The sequence below is a fragment of the Hesperophylax consimilis genome, chromosome 8, assembly GCF_061612785.1.
Source record: "Hesperophylax consimilis isolate HC1 chromosome 8, BYU_Hcon_1.0, whole genome shotgun sequence".
Taxonomy (NCBI): Eukaryota; Metazoa; Arthropoda; class Insecta; order Trichoptera; family Limnephilidae; genus Hesperophylax; species Hesperophylax consimilis.
Genome location: NC_142843.1, coordinates 35,045,051 through 35,065,321, shown reverse-complemented (window position 1 = coordinate 35,065,321; position 20,271 = coordinate 35,045,051). Strand labels below are relative to the sequence as shown.

Below are 20,271 nucleotides of genomic sequence, written 5' to 3'. Positions count from 1 at the left end.
AGAAATTCACACCCAAACTGTATAGATAAAGTCACTTATGTGTGGAAAATGTATTTATTTCATGCATCAGTGCGCAAATGCATCGAGTCGAGTAACTGCTAAGCAAGTAGTCAGAAACCTTTCACACTCCGCGATATTGTAGATAATTAAATGTCTAAAACATGTAAATACCTTGCTACTTATAACCATTTGTTCTGTGAACAGTAACGGTGATTACTCCTGAGCTGGCTGTGTAAAAATGTACCACCAAACACTTCAACCATCTTGAGGGGATTGACCGGACACGGAACACACAAACAAATTTATAGACAGATGAAATACAAGGTGGTCTAGTCAAAACAGAATTTCGCTTTGCTCAGTCTATTATTGTATTTAAAACTAGTAGAATATTTTTTTAAGCTTTTCGATGTCACTTTTGTAAATAATTATTTAGAGCCTTCAGAAAAACGGCGCTATACAAATTATTCAATGATAATCATTATTAATATTTTTGTTTTTGGAATAACTTAATGAGTATAACCCGCAAATTGTAATATTCAATCATTGAAGATAATATTAATGACTCTCAAACGAATCATGTGAAACAGAAAAATCAGGTAAAGATTTGGTCGCATCTAGGAATTGAACCCAGGATCTTAGCCTTGCCGGGGCTTTGCCCTGCCATTGAGCTAATTCGACCCTGTCCCCTTCGGTTATGTATAACTGTAGTAAGAGCTACCAACACTTCATTTTGTGAACGCATACTTTTGTTGGCTGCTATTTATCTATCTGTATGATTGCAAGATTTTACCTTAACTAAATGTAATTTACATACTTTATTATGTTTTCAGGCTAATAACGATCGTTTTTATACGCATTCTCTAGAACTGGAGCCCCTGAAGAAAATAATTTCCCTCCGGACCTATGTCATCTTTTGGGATGCTGTGTGGATGGTCTTTTTTAAGGAAAGGGATTAGAAGTTCTGGGAAGGTATAATGTACTGCTAAAACACCCTTGCTAAAACACCAAAATTAGCGAACCACTTGGAGAGACCTATGGCAGAGGTGTTGGTTATTCAATAAATGGTACCCAAGCCCGCCTCCCATATTGAGAATAAATTCTAAAATATTTATTGAATTTTCACTGTCTATTATCCTTTCCAAGCCCTGCCACTGGACCAGAGTTATGTAGGAGGCCTGAAGGTCGTTGAAAAAAAATCGCGATCCATTTAGCGGAAGTAAGAACTGGTCACTGGTCAGCCGAGACAAAAATGTATTCTACACATATTTGGGGCGTTTCATCAGATGTTGTTGTATTGAGGTATACCTAATAGTTGTTGAACGGTGCTAAAGTTCAAGGTTAAAATAAGAATTTTGTGACGTAGGATTCTATTTTTTTCTATGAAATCTCAACTAATTATTGTGCAAGATCACCGTCACGGCTTATATAACAATCGATTAAGTCAATAATATTATTGTTTTCTAGAATTTTCTATGGAAATACCAACAAATCCGTTTTGATTTATTTTACAAAACATTAGTTGTTCCTACCGGCTTCACATGCGTTTTTTTTTATTTTCATTGAACAATCAAAAATTTTTGTACTACGATAATGGCGTCGTGTTTTATTTTATAGACAGAATATTGGATTTTTCATAACTTTATAGTTAGAGGTAGAATTAACGTTGCGAACTGAAAATACTTACACGGAGAAAAATGAGTATTACGAATCTTTTCAAATTATTGGTAATTCGGTTTAAAACAGGATTGCAGGCCGTTACCTGATACACTTTTAGTAATTTCCTAAAATATCGGATCACGTGTTCATGAACATGTATTTGCCTTGATAATAAATAATGACAAAATGCGAAAATATTAGGACTTTTATGAACACGTGTTCCGACATCGTGATAATATATTCGTCATTTCATAAAAGTTTATCAGGAAACCTATTCATTCATCCGTTAAGGCCTGCAATCCCCCTTTTAACCTGATTAACAATAACTAGAAGAGATTCTTAATAAATTAGCAATACTAATTTTTCTCGGTGTACGATTACTGAATTTTTCGCTGCTTCAGATATAGACGCCATAAACTTAATTTACGTCATGCGAAAATACAGAGTTAAAATACTTTCGCAGTGTCTCAATTTGTGATGTGAATGTTTTCTTCAATGTCTCAGAGTTGTGATGCGAATGTTTTCTTCAATTTCTCAGAGTTGTGATGTGAATGTTTTCTTCAATGTCTCAGAGTTGTGATGCGAATGTTTTCTTCAATTTCTCAGAGTTGTGATGTGAATGTTTTCTTCAATGTCTCAGAGTTGTGATGTGAATGTTTTCTTAAATGTTTTTTTTTTCATTCTTATCTACGAATATGTATAATATACTGTTTATTTTAATTTATAAAAAACACGTGTATATTGTATAAATTCAATCATGATATGTTTTGCACATATTCCCTTTGCTCCCGCATTCTTATTTTTTAAAGACTTTATAACATGTCAAAGCGTTGGGGTGTTAAATGTCATATATAAATTATTGCCGGCGCTGTTGAGACCCTCTCAGGTTAAGGTGGGCTAGAAAGTACGTGGAACAACTCGGATAGGCAGAAAGCAGGAGCAAGATCTCTTCTACGTCAAGACCCTGGATGACTCATTCGCAGCATCCCGCGAAGCGATTCATTCAAATGGAAGCTCGCTCCTTAAAGTGAGGGTAGCCGACAACCTTTTCCGAGGCCTTTTCCATCGAGGGGGCCACAAATAAAGCATTTGCGTGAACGACTCAGTTTCGGGGCGCATCCGCGTGATAAATAAGTACTCCCACCTAATCTCCAGCGGTAGATGGCTTTCGATTAGCAAGGAAAAGCAAAACTCCCGGTGTCACTCAGCAAACTTGAAATTTAAACCGTAAAGAGAGTACTCATTTTGAAAACTGAAATTATCACGATGGCACGCGGCACAATCATCCTTAACAACAAGGATTGCCCGAAAATTAAAGAGCAAGTCAATAACTTAAATTATGTGACATAATCGAATAGTCGTCGCTCCCCAAAACGGTGAGAATTCTAGCAGTGACGTCACTGGAGGAAACGGTGCCAAAATTCCCGAAAAAAATGTTGCCAGTCAAATTCAAGCTTGTGAATTTATTCCTTTACTAGGCTAGGTAAAGTCCGGAAAAATAATTATTTTCGACGATAGCAATTATTTTCGTGACAACTTACAGGCGGCATTAAAAATATTTGGCACCGCACAAGAGTACCAGCAGCTCCCTGATAACCGGAGCTAGTGAGACTATGGCATCCCCAATTGGGGTATTTTGTGAGGCTGAAGAAGTTATCTCTACGACGGAAGTAACTGGCTATTCAGATCTGGTCACCAAACACGGTTAAAATTTCAAGTAACGTTTTAATTATCGATAGGTGATCTTTCACTAGGGCGATACTGAGTCTACCATTCTGGAAAGTACCGTAAGTATACAATATACTTTTTGTATGAATTAAATGTGAAATAATACATTTTAATTCAATAAAATTTACTTGTGCACACCAAAAAATTTTATTTTCGATCCAAGCATTTTTTTAACTTTTGGCAAAATTCTAATTTCCACCTTGATTTACTCGAAAACGAAAGCTTATATAACAAAATCGACTACTTGTTTTATGTAGATTTACTAGTTTCCCGCTTGTACTACAAGTTACCGTTTATAAAAGATATGTTATAATTATATAAATATAATGTTTTCTAAAATACAATCCTTGGAAGAGGTCCACAAAAGTAGATAACATTATGTGACCGCCCTGGGTGACACCAAACCAATGACGCCGATCAGCTAATCCATCGAGTTCAAAGTCGAGTGTAATATTATTATCGTCTGCGTTTTTCCACGATGTAAGGTCAATTATTAGATACCTACTGCAGAAAAGTTGTAAATCAAGTTCTTCAATTAAGGTGTTGATGTATCATGTCATCTGACGTCAAGGAAACCAAATTATTGTTTGTATAACTGCAATTCGACATCTTCATGATTGATCTACCGAAGTCGTTTGGAGTTTTACACTATCCCTTTTTTCGTCCATTTTACACATGGGTCGTCTTTTCACTTGGATTCGAAATGAAAAAGAACATGTTCTTTTTTGGTACCGATGTTTGTGCAGTTTAAGATGGCGGACATCATTTGAGATCTGTTGTCATTGTTTTAGAACTGTAGGTACTGTGTGGAAATGTTACATGTTTATTTCGTTTTATATTTAAAATACAGTGGTACCTCGATATACGAATGCCCCAACATACGAGTTTTTCGAGATACGAGCCGGCGAGCGAGTGATTTTTTGATTTGAGTTACGAGCGAAATTCGAGATACGAGTTCTTTGTGGAGTGGGTAAACCTGGTTTTCGGCCCTTCTGTTAAGAAATATCTACAAGAAAAAAACCTACCCGTGCAAGCCCTTCTCATCCTCGACAATGCCCCTGCTCATCCACCAAACCTCGAGGAGTTTAAATTTATAAAGGTTCTCTACCTACCACCCAACACCACTCCTATCCTGCAGCCCATGGATCAGGAGGTGATTTATAATTTTCAGAAGCTATACACCAAACATCTATTTCGGCGCTATTTATAAATACGTTTTTATTATTCAAAACCACGTAACAAAAATAACTGGGGTGACATTTTGGGGGTTGGAACGGATTAATGGTGGTCTAATTGTTTTGTATGGGGAAATCTGCATCGATATACGAGTAATTCAAGATACGAGCAAGGTTGCGGAACGAATTAAACTCGTATGTCGAGGTACCACTGTATTGATAAAACGACTAAAATAAAAAAGACTGAACAGATGTTTTAGCACACCATGACAAAAGTAATGGTGCTATTGAATGAAATTTTGAAACAGTGTATATATTTTGTTTATTTTAAATAACATTTTTTTATAATTATTTTCGTAAATGTTAAGAATGTCAAAATAAGAACTGTAACTGGATAAATAATCTACCCTACCATAAAAATGATTATAAATGCCACAAATTTATTTAAAAAACTGTACAAATATATTTTAAATGTTTTCATTACGGATTTTAATGTTTATGTGTTAGGTGTTCGGTGAATTTCGCGTGCATTTATGATGTTTGATGTTGACGGCAACGGCAAATGAAGAATGCTTTCATGTGATCTACGGTTATGTTCAAGGTGTTGCCATTTTTGACGATTTAGTAATGTCCGCATACCAAAATATAATTTCTTATCTATTGGGAACTATCAAGTTAACTATAATCTATCTTGAAATCTCAAGTATGAAAATAATGATCTGACGTGTGAAGCAAAGATTTTTCATATGGGTTCCGATAAAGTTTCCCTTTGGGGAGGGGTATGAAAATGGCATCGTGTAAAACGCCCATAAGATGCAGGCCAATTTTAACGTATGTGAAAAATCTAAAACGGTACATTTTGATAATTCTCTTCCACCGTTCTCGTTTAGAACCTAAGGCTGGCCGCATACATACGTTTTCCGTATTCGATTTCCGAATTCGTTTTCCGTATTCGGAATTCCGTGAGACTAGCGCAAACTTTCGTTTTTCTTCACTCGGAATGTATAAACGTCAGTACCAGTGTTACAATGGCGATATATCGCCATTTAGGCTACTCAGCGCGAGAATCGGCGCCGAAAAAATCTAAAAGGCTACTGGTCGCCAATTAAGCCACTTCAAAAACATCAATTTTAAACATGTCCCGAAATTCTCTAGCTACCCCCTCCCCCCCATGAAATTTATTTTTCTGGGGACAAATTTAATATTTTCTTGAAATTTGTTTATTTTCTGGGGAAAAATTTTATTTTTTTGAAATTCTCTAGCCACCCCCCCACGAAATTTTTATTTTCACGTAAAAACATCAATTTTAAACATGTCCCACCTAACAGAAAATTCGGCTACCTTATGCATGAGAAACGGCGATATTAGGTCAAGATCCGTTGGCAACACTGAATTACTGAACAGAAATTTCCGAACGTTTGCGTCGGCACAAACAAACTGTATGCAATAGCTGCGTTCCGCATGACGTCATTAAGTTTTTTCCATTCGGTATCTCCGAACACGCCGGCTCGCATTCGGAACGTGCGTAAGGAATTTGTTCCGTTCGGAACTAAAACGAACGTGTGCGGCAGTTAATGTATTTTCTACTGATTCCGTGCATTCGGATGTCCGAATACGGAAAACGAATTCGGAAATCGAATACGGAAAACGTATGTATGCGGCCAGCCTAAGATTTCCATTGCAATGTGCCATCTGGAAACCGATACGTAAAAAAAATAAATAACCTTTTCTTTGAAATCTTCTCTCTTGAAAAACTTGAAAACTGACAGTGAATTTGGCGATTTCAGTTACCCTTTACCTCGCGCACGTTGTTTCTATGACCCCACAACAGTTGGTTACAGTAAAAATAAAACGATTCGAGTAATTGACATTTCGATGATTCAATGTCATTGTTTTTTCTTTCCTTGAAATACGAGTAAATAACCAAACTGTCGCCAGTGACACATTTTTTTTACATGATTTTAGTTAGGGCAACCTTCCATAGAGCGTTTTTTTTATAGCGCGGGAAATTTCCCGCCTAGATCTTTTTTCACACAAGGCGGAAATGCATAATGCTATTGGGAATTTTGCCCAATCCACCGCGGCTCCATTTTATAATATTTCATAAGCGATATTTTCTTTTTATTTTTTGAAGACGTCTTTGTCTACGATACCACCCTGCTGACAGAAAAACATAGTCTATAGAAGTCTGAACAAATATATTGTGGTCAATTGTACGATATATATAAATACACGCCCTTTGAAAATTATTAAACAATATACATATTACAAAAGTAGTTTAGCAGATTAAATGTTAATGATGAAAAAGGCCAAACTATCCGCGCCGCGCCAACATTGGCTCAAGTAAACGACGGCATATTTATAGTGCATGCATATTTATACTTAACATGGTTCGCTCATCGAGGGGATAGAGCGGTGGTTGGTTAGAAAGTCGTGACGTAGCTTGAAGTCCATTTTCCACGGGGAGACTTGAATTTACTGTAATACAAGTGGCGACAAGTGAATCTGAATGCATTTACAAAGTATTTATTTATAATACATTGGTAATTATCTATAGTAATTATTATTTATTTAAACTAATGTTCGGAGTAAAAGGAAAAAAAATCCTGTAATATTTGCATAGTTACTTTCACATTGATGATGTAGATTCGAGGTTATTAGCGATATTATATCAGGACACTCGTGTTCTGACAAATCATTTTGAAAAAATTGAAAGTCTCATTTAACAAAATATCATAGTTATGATTAAACAGGGAATGTGTCGATAGTTAAAAATAATAAACGGCACGTTCAAGGAGGAAATAATTTAAAACGACCAGAGTATTATCAAGGGCCGATATACGTAATATTATTATAAACAATGGCCGACTGTCAAGTGACCTTTTGTTTCGGGTAGAAATGGTCGATTTCACTGTCCCGGTTACATGGAACCGGTTCCTTTGATTTCGCTGGAACCGTAGATGTTATAATCCGTAGTTTTTTTTGTTGATGAACCAGTTCTAAAAGTAAATGGATAAAGAAACGGTTAGCCATATAGGTATCCCGTAACTTCTGCCGCAGTGACAACCCCTTTCATTTACCATCCATATATATTTTCGAGACTCAAGCTGCGCGGGAAATTTCCCGCGCGATGAAAAACCGCTCTGTGAGAACTCGCTTTTGGGTGATTTTACACGAGCTTTCTTTTGAAAAAATTACAAGACTGTGCAAAGTCAATAAAAAACATAAAAAAACAAAGCTGTTCAAAGGTATCTATTATTTTTTTTTCTTTTAAGCAGTAAAAAAATACTGAATGCTTTAGAAATCCCGAAAAAAATCTTCAACCAAGAGGCTCATTGAACGTACTATAAATAATCACTAGGTTAGACGTCACAACCACAAATTGCCAGATGATATTAAACCAAAAGTTTGAAATTGTAAAACCTGTAATAACAAGAAATGCAGTTTGATAACGGAGGCCCGTGTGGTCAACACAAACTGGTAATACAAGCGATGTGGCAACACCTACGACGTCACATGTAATGTGACAATACCTTCGGGAAGTGCGAGGGCGATGCGCGCTATGTCAGCAGCTGACTGCTCGAGTACCTACCTAAACTAGATCAAGATTAGATGACGAAACACTCGATGCCTTGCCATTGCTTCGGGCATATGCATTGCATAGTGTACATAGTAAATGTAAATGAATATTTCACCTAAAGTGCGCTTGGTTGTATTTGTATGTCAGTCTTGTGTAATTATTTCTTGATGTTTTCTGTTTATATATTCCTCACTGACTCAATTACACTTTGTGTAAATATGTAAAAGTATTTTTACATACGTATTTATACCATACTCAGAGAGGATAGACAGATAGATCGCTCTCAGAATTCAGATACAGATTTGACCGACTCGCTCGACAATATAACAAGTAGCGACGTCCCCGAGTGTGAGACTCCGGCACAAATAGGTAAAAATAGTGACATATTAATTGTAATACAAGTATATAGATTGGTATCTATTAAATTAATTAAAATATTTAAGTAGAATATTTTTAGCATTTTTTTCTAGTATTTAGGTAAACTTATATATTAAATAACTTTTTTCTTTTGTGAATACCGTGTGCGTTGTAAATATTACAATATTCGAGTCCCGTTGGCGTCATGTATTTTTTATCAGGAGATTTTTTCAATGTGGATGAGTGTTTCAGGCGAACAATTATTGCTTTTAAAAATAATTATTACAATACAGTTGATAAATATGTTTACTGTTTTTACTAAGCTTATTTATGTTAGTTTGTGTTTTATTTAGTAGTCAAGACAAATATTTAGTTGATGAATGCTTACCATATAAAAATATTTTAATATGTTTATGATTCTGATGCATATTTAAAATCCTAGATATTCGTCAATTATACATTAAGACTATTCTTATATACATATGGAAAAAAAACACAACAAAATATTCACACCCGTTACTCGTCACACCTAAAATGTGTAATTCCTCCAACAAAAACAGCATTCGCCCAGCGACAATTCTCTTATATTGCTCCCAAGATATTCAATTCATTCAATATAGATACCAGAAAATCGGAAACTCAACATCTTTGTATAAAAAATATTCAGAATTGGCTATTGGTAAAGGGAAGGAACTATTTCAAAGAATGTCTTGTGTCATTAAATTAAATTAACTGCTGTTTATTCCATTCTATTCGTATGTTTTATTTGTTTTTTATCTCTTATTTCTGTACAAACATTGTAATCTAAAGAATTATGGTTACCATAATACGGACATGAGCCTAGTATGGTGGCTGTAGACAACAAAAAACAGTAATCATTTAAATTTTTATAAATAAAGAATATTTACAAATTCTAAAATGCCAAGTAAACGAAAAATAATGGTAGGTTGGTTTCAACTTCGTTGACTTATTTTTTTTGCAGGGGGTTAACAGGTTTTCATTGACTTATTTTCTTTTTTCTGTGATTACCGTTAAAGAGTCTGGAATAAGTGGGGCTATCGCATCTTCATATGCAGAGATGTGCTTTATTTCAAATAAATCCATTTCAAATGGAAATGCAAAATGGGTATTTTCCATTTTAAATGCTTTTCTAAAAACCATTTTGCATTTTAAATGCTTTTCTCAATGCATTTTCCATTTTAAATGCTTTTTTGCAACATTCTTCCTACTATCTCTACTCATTTTTTTCATAAGCCCCAAATATAAGCCCGTCCTCAACCTCGCTATGAGAGATAATTTACATTTTTCAAGTTGCTCCCTGGTAGGAGCCCTGGCAATTGAGTGATACCATTACAAAAAACACTGAACATGGAGCCATGACGCTGTAATATTAAATATTAGATAGCAGTTTCTATGTTTTTACGTTGGCAACATTAGTCCCGCGCAAATTTTTTGTGGTTTCATAATCTGTAGTCGTGGTGTTTTTGGATTTACCATCATGTAATATGTTCTACATTGATGTCCATTGTTAAATGACAAAATTGTTTAAAAATTCTATAATTATTTTAATTGTTTGACCTGAGAAACCATTTTGCATTTTCAATGCATTTTGAAAATAGGTATTTTGCATTTGAAATGCTTTTCTAAAAACCATTTTGCACTTTGCATTTTCAAATGGTAAAGTTTTGACCCATTTCCATTTTGCATTTCAAATGGTTTTGGGTACCCATTTTGCACATCTCAGTATCATATGTGAGGCTGAAGGGATTAGGTTGGGGAAGGAGATTTGGTAGAGGAAGGTGGGGGAGTACCTTACTATTCAGATCTGGTCATCAAACACGGTTCAAACCATTTCAAGCAACGTTCAATTCTGAATGGTGGTCTTACACCAGGAACACTCCACTCTGGAACGTGCCGCAAGTAAAGTATATATTTTTTTAAAATTAATAATTTGTTGAATAACACAAATTCATTAAATAAAATTTACTTTTGCACGCCGAGATTTGAACTCGTGACCGTCGGGTTCAAAGGTCGTCATACATACATTAATTTATAGGTAAGTATATTTTTGTGGTGCTTACATGTAATATTTAATTTCTTTATTTGTTTATTAAAATTTCATGTACCTACCTAGTAAGTTTTATTGTAAGAAATCTTATGAATATATATGTGATATACTGCACAAGATTTCAAACTGCTCCCAACCGCCTTGAGCCAATGAGACTACACCATCCCTACTTTGGGTATGTTGTCAGATAGAAGGTTGTGGGGTAGGGAAGAAAGTCAGGGAAGTACCGGGCTATTCAGATCTGGTCACCAAGCATGGCTAAAGACATTTCAAGCAATATTTCAATTCTGAATGTCTTTTACCAGGGTGATATTGAGAGTGGTGACCGGATAAATCATCAAAATGATAATTCATCACTATAAAGTCATGGAAAGTGATGAAACAAAAACTTTATTAACTGGGTTAAGTAGGCTAGGTTAGGTTAATCTTTTCTAAGTTAGGTTTATCTTCTCATCGTTTTTAATGACTTTATATCACTTTTTAAAGGTGTGTTGAATAGTCACTGTATTGAGTTTTGATGGAACCATTGAGAATATCTTCTACTCTGCAATGTGCCCTCTCTTCTCTGGTACATATATTATATTATTTAAAATGAAATAATTGTGAAACAACACAAATTAATTCAATTTAATTTACTGGCACACGCCTGGATTTGAACCAGCGACCTCCGAATTTGATGTCGAGAGTCTTACCCTTCGACTACGGAGGCTAATAATATAGGTTTTCTTTTTCCTTAATTTAGTTTAATTTTAACATTTTTAAAGATATGTACATAAATTTGTTGGCATTTTGCCTTTTTTTTAGTTATATAGTTATTTAAAGTCATATTTAAATTTTTACTAACACACTGATAACACTTATTTGATAAAAATAATCCACCTATAAATGCGAAATTGTTTCGGAGAAAATGAGAGATATAAAAAATGGCCTGCGCGTGTCGGTGTGTTAAATCGTGCAACATTAAATCTCCCCTCCGGAACACAGCGTGAATAAACATAGACATAACAATAATTAACTCAATATCAATGAGTTTAACGACTTAATTTAAAACATTTTTCATGCGAAAAAAAATCGGTTAGAATCCGACTTCCTATTGTAGGTAGTAACCGTAATAATCGCTACTGTATTTATTTTCATCTCGATAATCATTGCATTGCCAAAAAAATCGAACAAAAAATCAGGCATAAGTCGATCATTAATCAGTCGATTCACTCGATCGACTTCGAGAGTTCAACAAGTTTAGTCACCCCTGATCTCGGGACAGAAATAAAATGCACCTACCCCGCTATCCTGTCCGGTTAGGCTCCCCTCGTAAATAAAGCAACTGCTAGTTCCTTGGATATAAAAATATCAAGATTGGCCATTACGGATCCAATAATTGCTACAGCAAATACTATTTATGCGTTTTAAGTTTGTAATTTATTACGAAGATCGCGTTATTTAGACTAGCCTTTTTTTAATAGGAAGATTATTGTGTTGTTTCGGCAAGAACTCCCAACATCGCCATCATGACTCAAATGAGTAGGCCGTGAAGCTACACGTTTTTATTATACGTTTGCATAGTCTGAAAAGGGTTTTATTATTATAACGGTTTGTCACCATTTGTATTACCCTGATCACAACATCTTTCCAGATAGTATAAACAGAGTTGCTATCCGTGTCTATCTGTGTGTGCGCTTTTTTCTTCTAAACTTGGCAACGGATTTTGATATATTGTACAGGTCCCAGTTATATATATTGTACAGGGCCAGTTATTGTACACTATATTGTACAGGGCCCGCAGATACTTTAATAGTACACAACTGCTGACCCTGTACAAATCGCAAGTGCGCCCTACTGTCGAATTTGGCAGCCATCTCTGGTCCGGAGCCCCTAAATACCTGAAAAAAACCCTTGACTCTGTGCAAAAACGGGCGGTCCGTTTGATAGATTTCCCAATCTTAACAAACGGACTGCAATCTTTAGAGCACAGGCGTCAGGTAGGTATGCTGTCCTTGTTCTATCGGTATTACAATGGAAGATGCTCTAAGGAACTAGCGTCATTGATTCCTTCGGCACCGGTGCGTAGTCGGGATACACGCCAAACGCGCGCCTAACATTTGTACACGGTTGACATTGGTCACATGAGAACGGGTCGCTTCTACGATTCGTTCTTAAGTTCAACAGCTCGGCTGTGGAACGAACTGCCGGCCTCTGTGTTTCATCCCTCCTACAACATGGGACTCTTCAAGACCCATGTTCACTCCTTCCTCTCCACAAAAAGACCCCTCCACACAGCATCCCCAAAGATGACATAGGCCCTGATGGAAATTATTTTCTTCAGGGCCTCCTGTGTGGAGTTAATATATAAAAAAAGAGAATTTCTTCAAAAAGGTTTAAAAGTCTCAGAGCAATGCCGGGTACACGTCAGTTCGTAATTTATGTACGAACTTAAACAGGTCCGGCCCTTAGCCAAACAGCCCATGGAGTGAGTAAAATTATGCGAGTAGGTGATCAATGTAATCAATAATATTCCGATGATTCTAATATTCTTGGCGTGGACTGCTCTAATTGCGCCCGCTTTGGGCCGGCCCTGAACTTACCTTAGAGCAAGGCTGCCCAACCTTTTTAACAGTTGGGCGAAATTGACGATTTTGAATCACTGGCGGGCCACTGAATACCTGACGGTTCCTATTTCCATGGGGGGGGGGGGGGTTGTTAAAGAATTTCTATAAAACAATTCCCCACAAAAAAAATCTAAATGAGTGCTCCCCACAAAATATTTGAAATCCATGGGGGGGGGGATTGTTACGGAACTTCGCTGAGAAAAAATTCCGCGCACCCAAAAACATCATATGTGATTCCCCACAACAATTTTTTCGAATTCCATGGGGGGGGGGGTGGCTACAAGATTCTCCATTTCGGACGCATATCAAAAACCGGTGTATTTTTGTTTAAAAAGTAAGTTCAACAGGTTAGATTTTTAGCGTTAGAGTAGCCTAAATAGCGATAAATCGCCTTCGTTGGCAACACTGGTGACCGCGCGCAAGCTGCATTGTTTGTTTTACCGCGGGCCCGCGACACTTTTTCAAATTGGCGGATTGGCGGGTTTTTAGAAAATGGTTCACGCGGGCCACTTATAATTCGATCGCGGGCCACATTGTGGCCCGCGGGCATGGGGTTGGGCAGCCTTGCCTTAGAGCATACGATATTTAAGAAGCTATTTTCGTAAAAAAATCGGACTCGTTTACGTCAATGTATTAAGTCTGAATTCGGTAAAAACTTATAGATTCAGTTTTGTAACTATTTCGATAAGAGTCATACAGTTAATCGATTCGAGATCTGTAGGTACAATTTTGGAAACTATGATAGTATTTAGGGACGGACTTACGTAAAACTATTATTGTTTTGATCACTTCAAGGACTCTTAACAAATAGAGTATAATAATACTCTACTTTACTCTCTTAAAAATGTAATTTGTGGAAAATTTTATTTAGTTTAAACGAGATAAATCAATAGGGAAGATTTTTTTTTAAGTAAGAACTTTTATTTCACATTTGTAATTAATATTTATTACAACTAATGCTATGTTAACGTTTATTCTAAATCATGAAACTTCACAAAATTACCAAAAGTAATAATTTATTATTTGTTTGCACCTTTGTAAACAATCTCCAACCTTTTTTATTTGCCTCATGCTATGTTTTAAATCATTAACTTCTGGGCTCAAATACAAAAATCTTACCCCTCTACCCCTAAGGAGGTCTTAAACATTAAAAACAAAACAAAGTAACAGTGATATGTCCCCTACCTATACGAATTAGTTCGATCATCCGATCTAATTCATATGGGTGGAGGTCCTACTATTGTATTGCATTTCAATGGCCAGTACCTACCCAAAACAACAATGTGTTCACGGCCTCCTAAACCGAAAGGAAGCTTGGGTTGATATTAAACGCCCTTATTATTTTTTACCGACAAAATTCCGGGTTGGCTAACGGCCGAATTTAATCCAGGGTTGCGCAATCGACGGCCGCGGTGCTTACCTGGGGGAAATAACGGGTCCGTATGTCTATCTGTATGAGAACCACAAGTAAAGTTCGATTATACTCAATGGTTAGGTACTTATGTAGAAGCGATTTTTAGGAGGTGCACCAATATTGTGACGTAATAATATTGAGGGACGAAACTGTGGGTTTTAATTTGTGTTATTAAATGTCAAGAAATAAATTATTGACGCCTGCATACATTACTTATCCGAAGTTTAAAATGGAATTGATGAATATTGTTTATATCATTTTACGTTTATGGTATTGAGGTAAGATAGCAACATAAATACTTTAAGTAATATTATTATATTACCAATAAGGAAGTTGAGTCCATTTTTTTTATTTTTTTTTATCAATGTTCGCATTCAAACTTAAATACTGGTATTTTTTTTTTTTTTTTTAAAGTTTGTTTTCATAGTTAAATTAATTCTCAAAGTTTAAATTTTATTAAGCCCGCCAAAACGAGCGGAATCCGAGCGGTAACAGGCGGGGTGTAGTGTGACGTCATTAGAACTGTGAAAACCACGTCGCTTAAGCATTATGTATGGAAAAAAATTTAATTCTTCAACAAGGAATTCCAGTAATTTTTTTACCAATGTTAACCGTCTATTATAATTGATGTTATTAAAAAAAAAAAGAAAATTGATTAAGATTTCATAGTTAAATTAATATTTTAAGTTAGAATATTTGCTTTTCACGCCCGATACGGTACTTATACGGTATCGCCGTCGTTACTTGTTGACGTTCCCCGCGCGAATTCAGGACCACCGCGCAGAAAAGTAAAGACCAAAAGTAAAATAACGGTTTACAGCCCAGTTCACTGTGAGACTTTTCTGAGCGGCCGGCGGCCTGAAGTGTATCACATGCCATGTGACATGTATAATAATAAAAACATCTAAGTTATGCAATAAACAACATATTATTATAAAGCACTATACGAATATGTATCTTTAGAAATCCATTTCATATAATAATAATAACAAATACGTACATATATTTGACAAACCCAAATAAACCTTTGGCCTATACACCTCTCTCATCTAAATCGATCATCTCTCATGTAATAGAAAGAGATGCACCATAGGTGTTCCGTTGTACGTACAAGTCACGACACATGTGACGACAGAATTCTTTCGACCAATCGTGGAGCGTATACAGTATATTGCTATTGAATGCTTTTTCAAGAACGTTTAACTAATTCTAAGAATAATAATATAGAAATATATTTATATATTTAGAATCGATATTTTTTGATCTACATGAACATATTTTTTATAAGTCAAAATATTTTTCACTCAACTTCCTTATTGATCCTTTCTCTAAAATAAAGTGATTAACCACTCTGGTCACGTTGTGCAAAATCTGTCACAAATGACATGTCCTCGTAAAACTTTTATATAATGCTCAGCGATTTGTAAGAAACATACAGCTTATACATAGAATAAAAAGATGCATATTAAGTTAATTGAAGTTAATATAAAGGTAATTAATATTAATATAAAATAGAAAATCGGCAAATACTTCGTCCGGTCAAGTTTTGCCAAATTGAAGCGAAAAAAGGGGTGTGATAATAACGTTTTTAATTTAAAAGTCTTTCTAACTAAATGAGTTTATTTATTTTCTTATATAGTTGTAAAAAATCATCGGTAAGCGATTTTAAAAGCTTTTGCAATGTATGCGTAAATTTGTAAAATACTTTAACTGCATATATCCGTTTTTTTAGTACTAGAATCTGAAAGAGTCTTTCACCTGCTTTCAAAAACAGGATTTAGTTCTGGGATAAATTTTAAAACAGCGAATCTATTTGAAATTGAATTAATTAGAATATTTGATGATTTGATATTTTTTGTCAAGACCCGGAGATTTATGACCATTGAAAAGATTTTACCCAACCTAACTCTTAGTACAACGAATACAATGGTTTTATTACTATGTTATTTATTTAGCTTTATCTAACAACTCACGATGCCACATTCATGACAAAGCGTTACATTAAAATTCAATTTCAACCTTCATGGAACGATATCTAATTATAACAACCGATTCATATGAACCGACTGAATGAGTAAATTGCCCGCTTATATTCTCAAATAAAAACAAAAGTAATTAGGATACTAAAGAATTCAGTCACATCAAATGCGTTGTTTAAGGACGGGTTGTTTTGAAGAAGAATTTGTCAAATTTTAAAGCTGATTTTCAAGTTCTGTGAAAGTTTTATTCGTATTCTGTAAATCACTATGGGTCAGTTGCTTCACAGAACTGAAATAATAATAGAACTTGAATATAGCTTGAATTAACCTTGAAATTGTATAAACTGTTCAAATTCTGTGAAACATGCCGTCCTCAGGGTTCATCAAATTTCAAAGATGATTTTCAAGTTCTGTGAGAGTACTATTCAAGTTCTATTATTATTTCAGTTTTGTGAATCCCCTGGCCAATAATGCAATAAAAATATAACTTAAATAGGACCTTCACAAAACATGAAAATATGTGTCTGTGGTTATGATTTTTTATTCAAACATGAAAATAAATTTGATGAATTGTTCAAATTTTCTGAAACAACCCGTCCTAAGTTTATTTAACATTAGTTTAATTTTATATTGAAACATATTATAATTCAAATAATTTAGATGCTATTAAATGTTTTGAATTTTAATAAGTAAACTTAATGTAATATAGTAGTAATCAATGAATATTTTCAATCTTTTCTAATAGTTTGCGTTACATAATATACTTATTTTTGAATAACTAAATAATAGTGTTTAAGCAATTCCAATTGTCATTATTATTTAAACAATTCATATCACAAATCGAATATATTTCTTAACCATTATAGTATCAGTATCTATACAGTTACATTACATATTATTATTTAGCTAATACAAATATCGACAAACTATAACAATGGTTTTAAATAAAGTTACATACTTTTGTTAATAAACTATGTATTGCTTTAAATTATGGCATAATGAACGTAATATCGATAATTTATTCAATGCTAATTAGAACGGTCTGCCTTAAAAATATGTTTTTACCCGTTTTATTGGCATTGAGACCATCTGCACTGAATTGCAACTGAAACAACAATAATTAATATCTGTACAAACAAAATGCAAAAACAGTTATAAAAAATAATAACCACAGATACATATATTTTTTTTAAATGATGATGCTTCCGACCGCGAGTTCCTAAATTCAACCTCTGCTTTTAATGGTGCCTACTTCAGTTTCAGTCGACCTCAGCGCGTCCGCACACCAACACGTGTGGCGCGGCCTTGCATTCTGTGAGCACGTACCGCTCGCGGTATAATAATTACATGCAGTACATCTCCAGCGAACCCGAAAATCGAACATGTTATATTATTATATTCCAAATTTAAACGACCGTGCGTAGCCGTGGACTTCAGTGTTGTCATGTTGTGGTTTTTTGCGGACTTGAAAAGTTCTTGTTTTTTGTTTATGTTTTTTAAGTGCATGTCCGTGTAGTTATATTTTTTGCTAATATTATTATTATGGTGTGATTTATTGAAGTGAAGTGTTTTTAATTGGATTATGTAGGACCTACTCCCATTCTTGGATGGTTTACAACAGTTCAATGTTTCGAAGGTATGTTTTACCACACGTTTTCTTAAAATTAATTTGAAACAAAATAGTTGCAATACATTGTTATTTTTTCTGGAAATTCTAATGTAGTATTATTATATGAGGATGATTTGAGGTACTTTAAAATATACAGTTTGGATAATGTACTAAAAATGAAAGTGTTAATTACGATTTTTAATACAGGATACCTTAAATTAAGATCACGCTTTATTATATCGAGTTCAGGTTAAAGTTCTCAAAGCCTTAAAGCTTTAAGATTTGAAGTTTTATTTAAGATGAATTGATGAATTGGTAGCTCTCAGTCCAAATATGCAACAGTTGAATTAGCTCAGTGGCAAGAGCACTTCCCCGGCAAGGAAGAGGTACTGGGTTTAATTCCTAGATGCAACTTTTTCTGTTTTTTTTTCTGTTTCAAATTTTTCGTTTGAGGGTTGTTAATGTTGTTTTCAATGATTACATAACCAAAACGACTTATTTAATAGTGTAGGTATAGCAACAATTGTTTCGCATTAGATCGTAGGTTTTTTTTAAACTAACAACAGACGTAAGGTAAAACCATTTTCATTAATCAAAATAAATTAATCACGGACCGTTTATGATTTAAATGAAGTGATGCAAATACGTGAGTAAGTAATAACAAACTTCTTCATATTTGAAGAAACTTTATAACATCACATCCATCTAGGACCGGACTTATGCGGGCGCAATTGGAGCAATCCGCTCCGGGCGGCGTCTTGTCAATGCGGCAAGGCGCTGATAATATCAACATATAAATATACTAAAACGGCGCTAAACAAAAATACAAATCATCAGAATTATGGATTACAGTGATTACCTACCTAGGCGTCTACTGCTTTTGACGAGTTGCGTCAAAATTTTACTCGCGCCAGGCACCGCGTTAGATCAGAGCCGGCCCTGTATCCATCATCTTAAAAAATACGTGCTTTTAATAAGTAAAAATTTAGTTTTCTTTCACATCGTGGTTTCGGTATGTTTTTTTAAGAATGTAAAAAAATCTATACTTACATATATATCAGGGAGTCAAATTGGCATCTCTTTGGGTACCTACCTATACATTGAATGCCAGAGGCGAAATCTTTGTGATACGCTCCTTATATTGTGTTGTTAGTTATTACCATTCACCTTTGTTGGAATTTAATAATATGTATAAAATCTTTACTGCAGAATAACTGAATTGAAAATTGACTCACATAAATATCTGCAGTTATTTGTTTGTTTATTCATTTCAAAGCCTGTTAAATTTTGAATTAAAATATACATGGCATCTTCGAGAAATAATGGGTCTCGCAAGGATTAGATGATGCTTCCTGATATGTTGGACAAAATCAAGTTGGTATAAGCCATTAATTTCTGATAACCTCAACCATAATAATAATCCATTTGCTATAAATCTTTCAAAACACATTGAAATAGCGAATGTCCTCGGCAAGCGAAAATGCATAGTTTTATTTGAATATTACTGCTTAGTACTTGAACATCAGCATTTATAATATGCGTACAACATCCGAAAGAAGCACAGGTTGAGGCAGAACAAATGATTATACACCTTAATACATGGTAATTAAGGTGTATAATCATTTGTTTTATGACTTATAGCGTGGGATTAAAGGTAGTTAGGTACCTGCATATATTCATAAACGATTGTAATTACAACATAAGATTTCATTGCCACTTTTTTCATCATTTTTCTTTTGAATTGTTTATGGCGCGAAGAGAAGGTTGAAATTTACCATTTTTGAAAATATGCAAATATCTATGGAATCGACATTCTGTATTCCTACGTAGGAATTCATAGGCAAGCCGTTGGTGCGAATTTATAAATAGAAGGTCAGTTATGCAGGACTTGATGCTGGTAAATGGTAGATCTACCAATGCTTCATGGGATGAAATTTACATTTCGCTATTTCATAGACACGATCTTCAGAATTATAGCACAGGAAAACGCCTTGAGAACGCTAAACCTCATTTAGCGTTCGTCGAACCTAAGAAATCATCACTTAGATCGAATTTGAATGAATAAATTCTAATATTAAATAATAATTTTTAGCTGTTTT

General features: G+C 34.7%; 1 protein-coding gene across 3 annotated transcripts in view; it reads left to right on the top strand.

The window, feature by feature from the left end:
• The first annotated feature begins 17,840 nt into the window (after positions 1-17,840).
• Positions 17,841-20,271, top strand: part of sprt (PDZ domain-containing protein sprite) — a 189,569-nt gene continuing 187,138 nt past the window's right edge. For all 3 annotated transcript variants that reach the window (XM_089634613.1, XM_089634612.1, XM_089634610.1), the window contains exon 1: positions 17,841-18,199. Coding sequence is in view for 1 of the 3 variants with exons in the window: in XM_089634612.1 (XP_089490738.1) it covers positions 18,171-18,199 (29 nt within the window). In the remaining 2 variants the exon portion in view is untranslated. The remainder of the gene's footprint in view (positions 18,200-20,271) is intronic.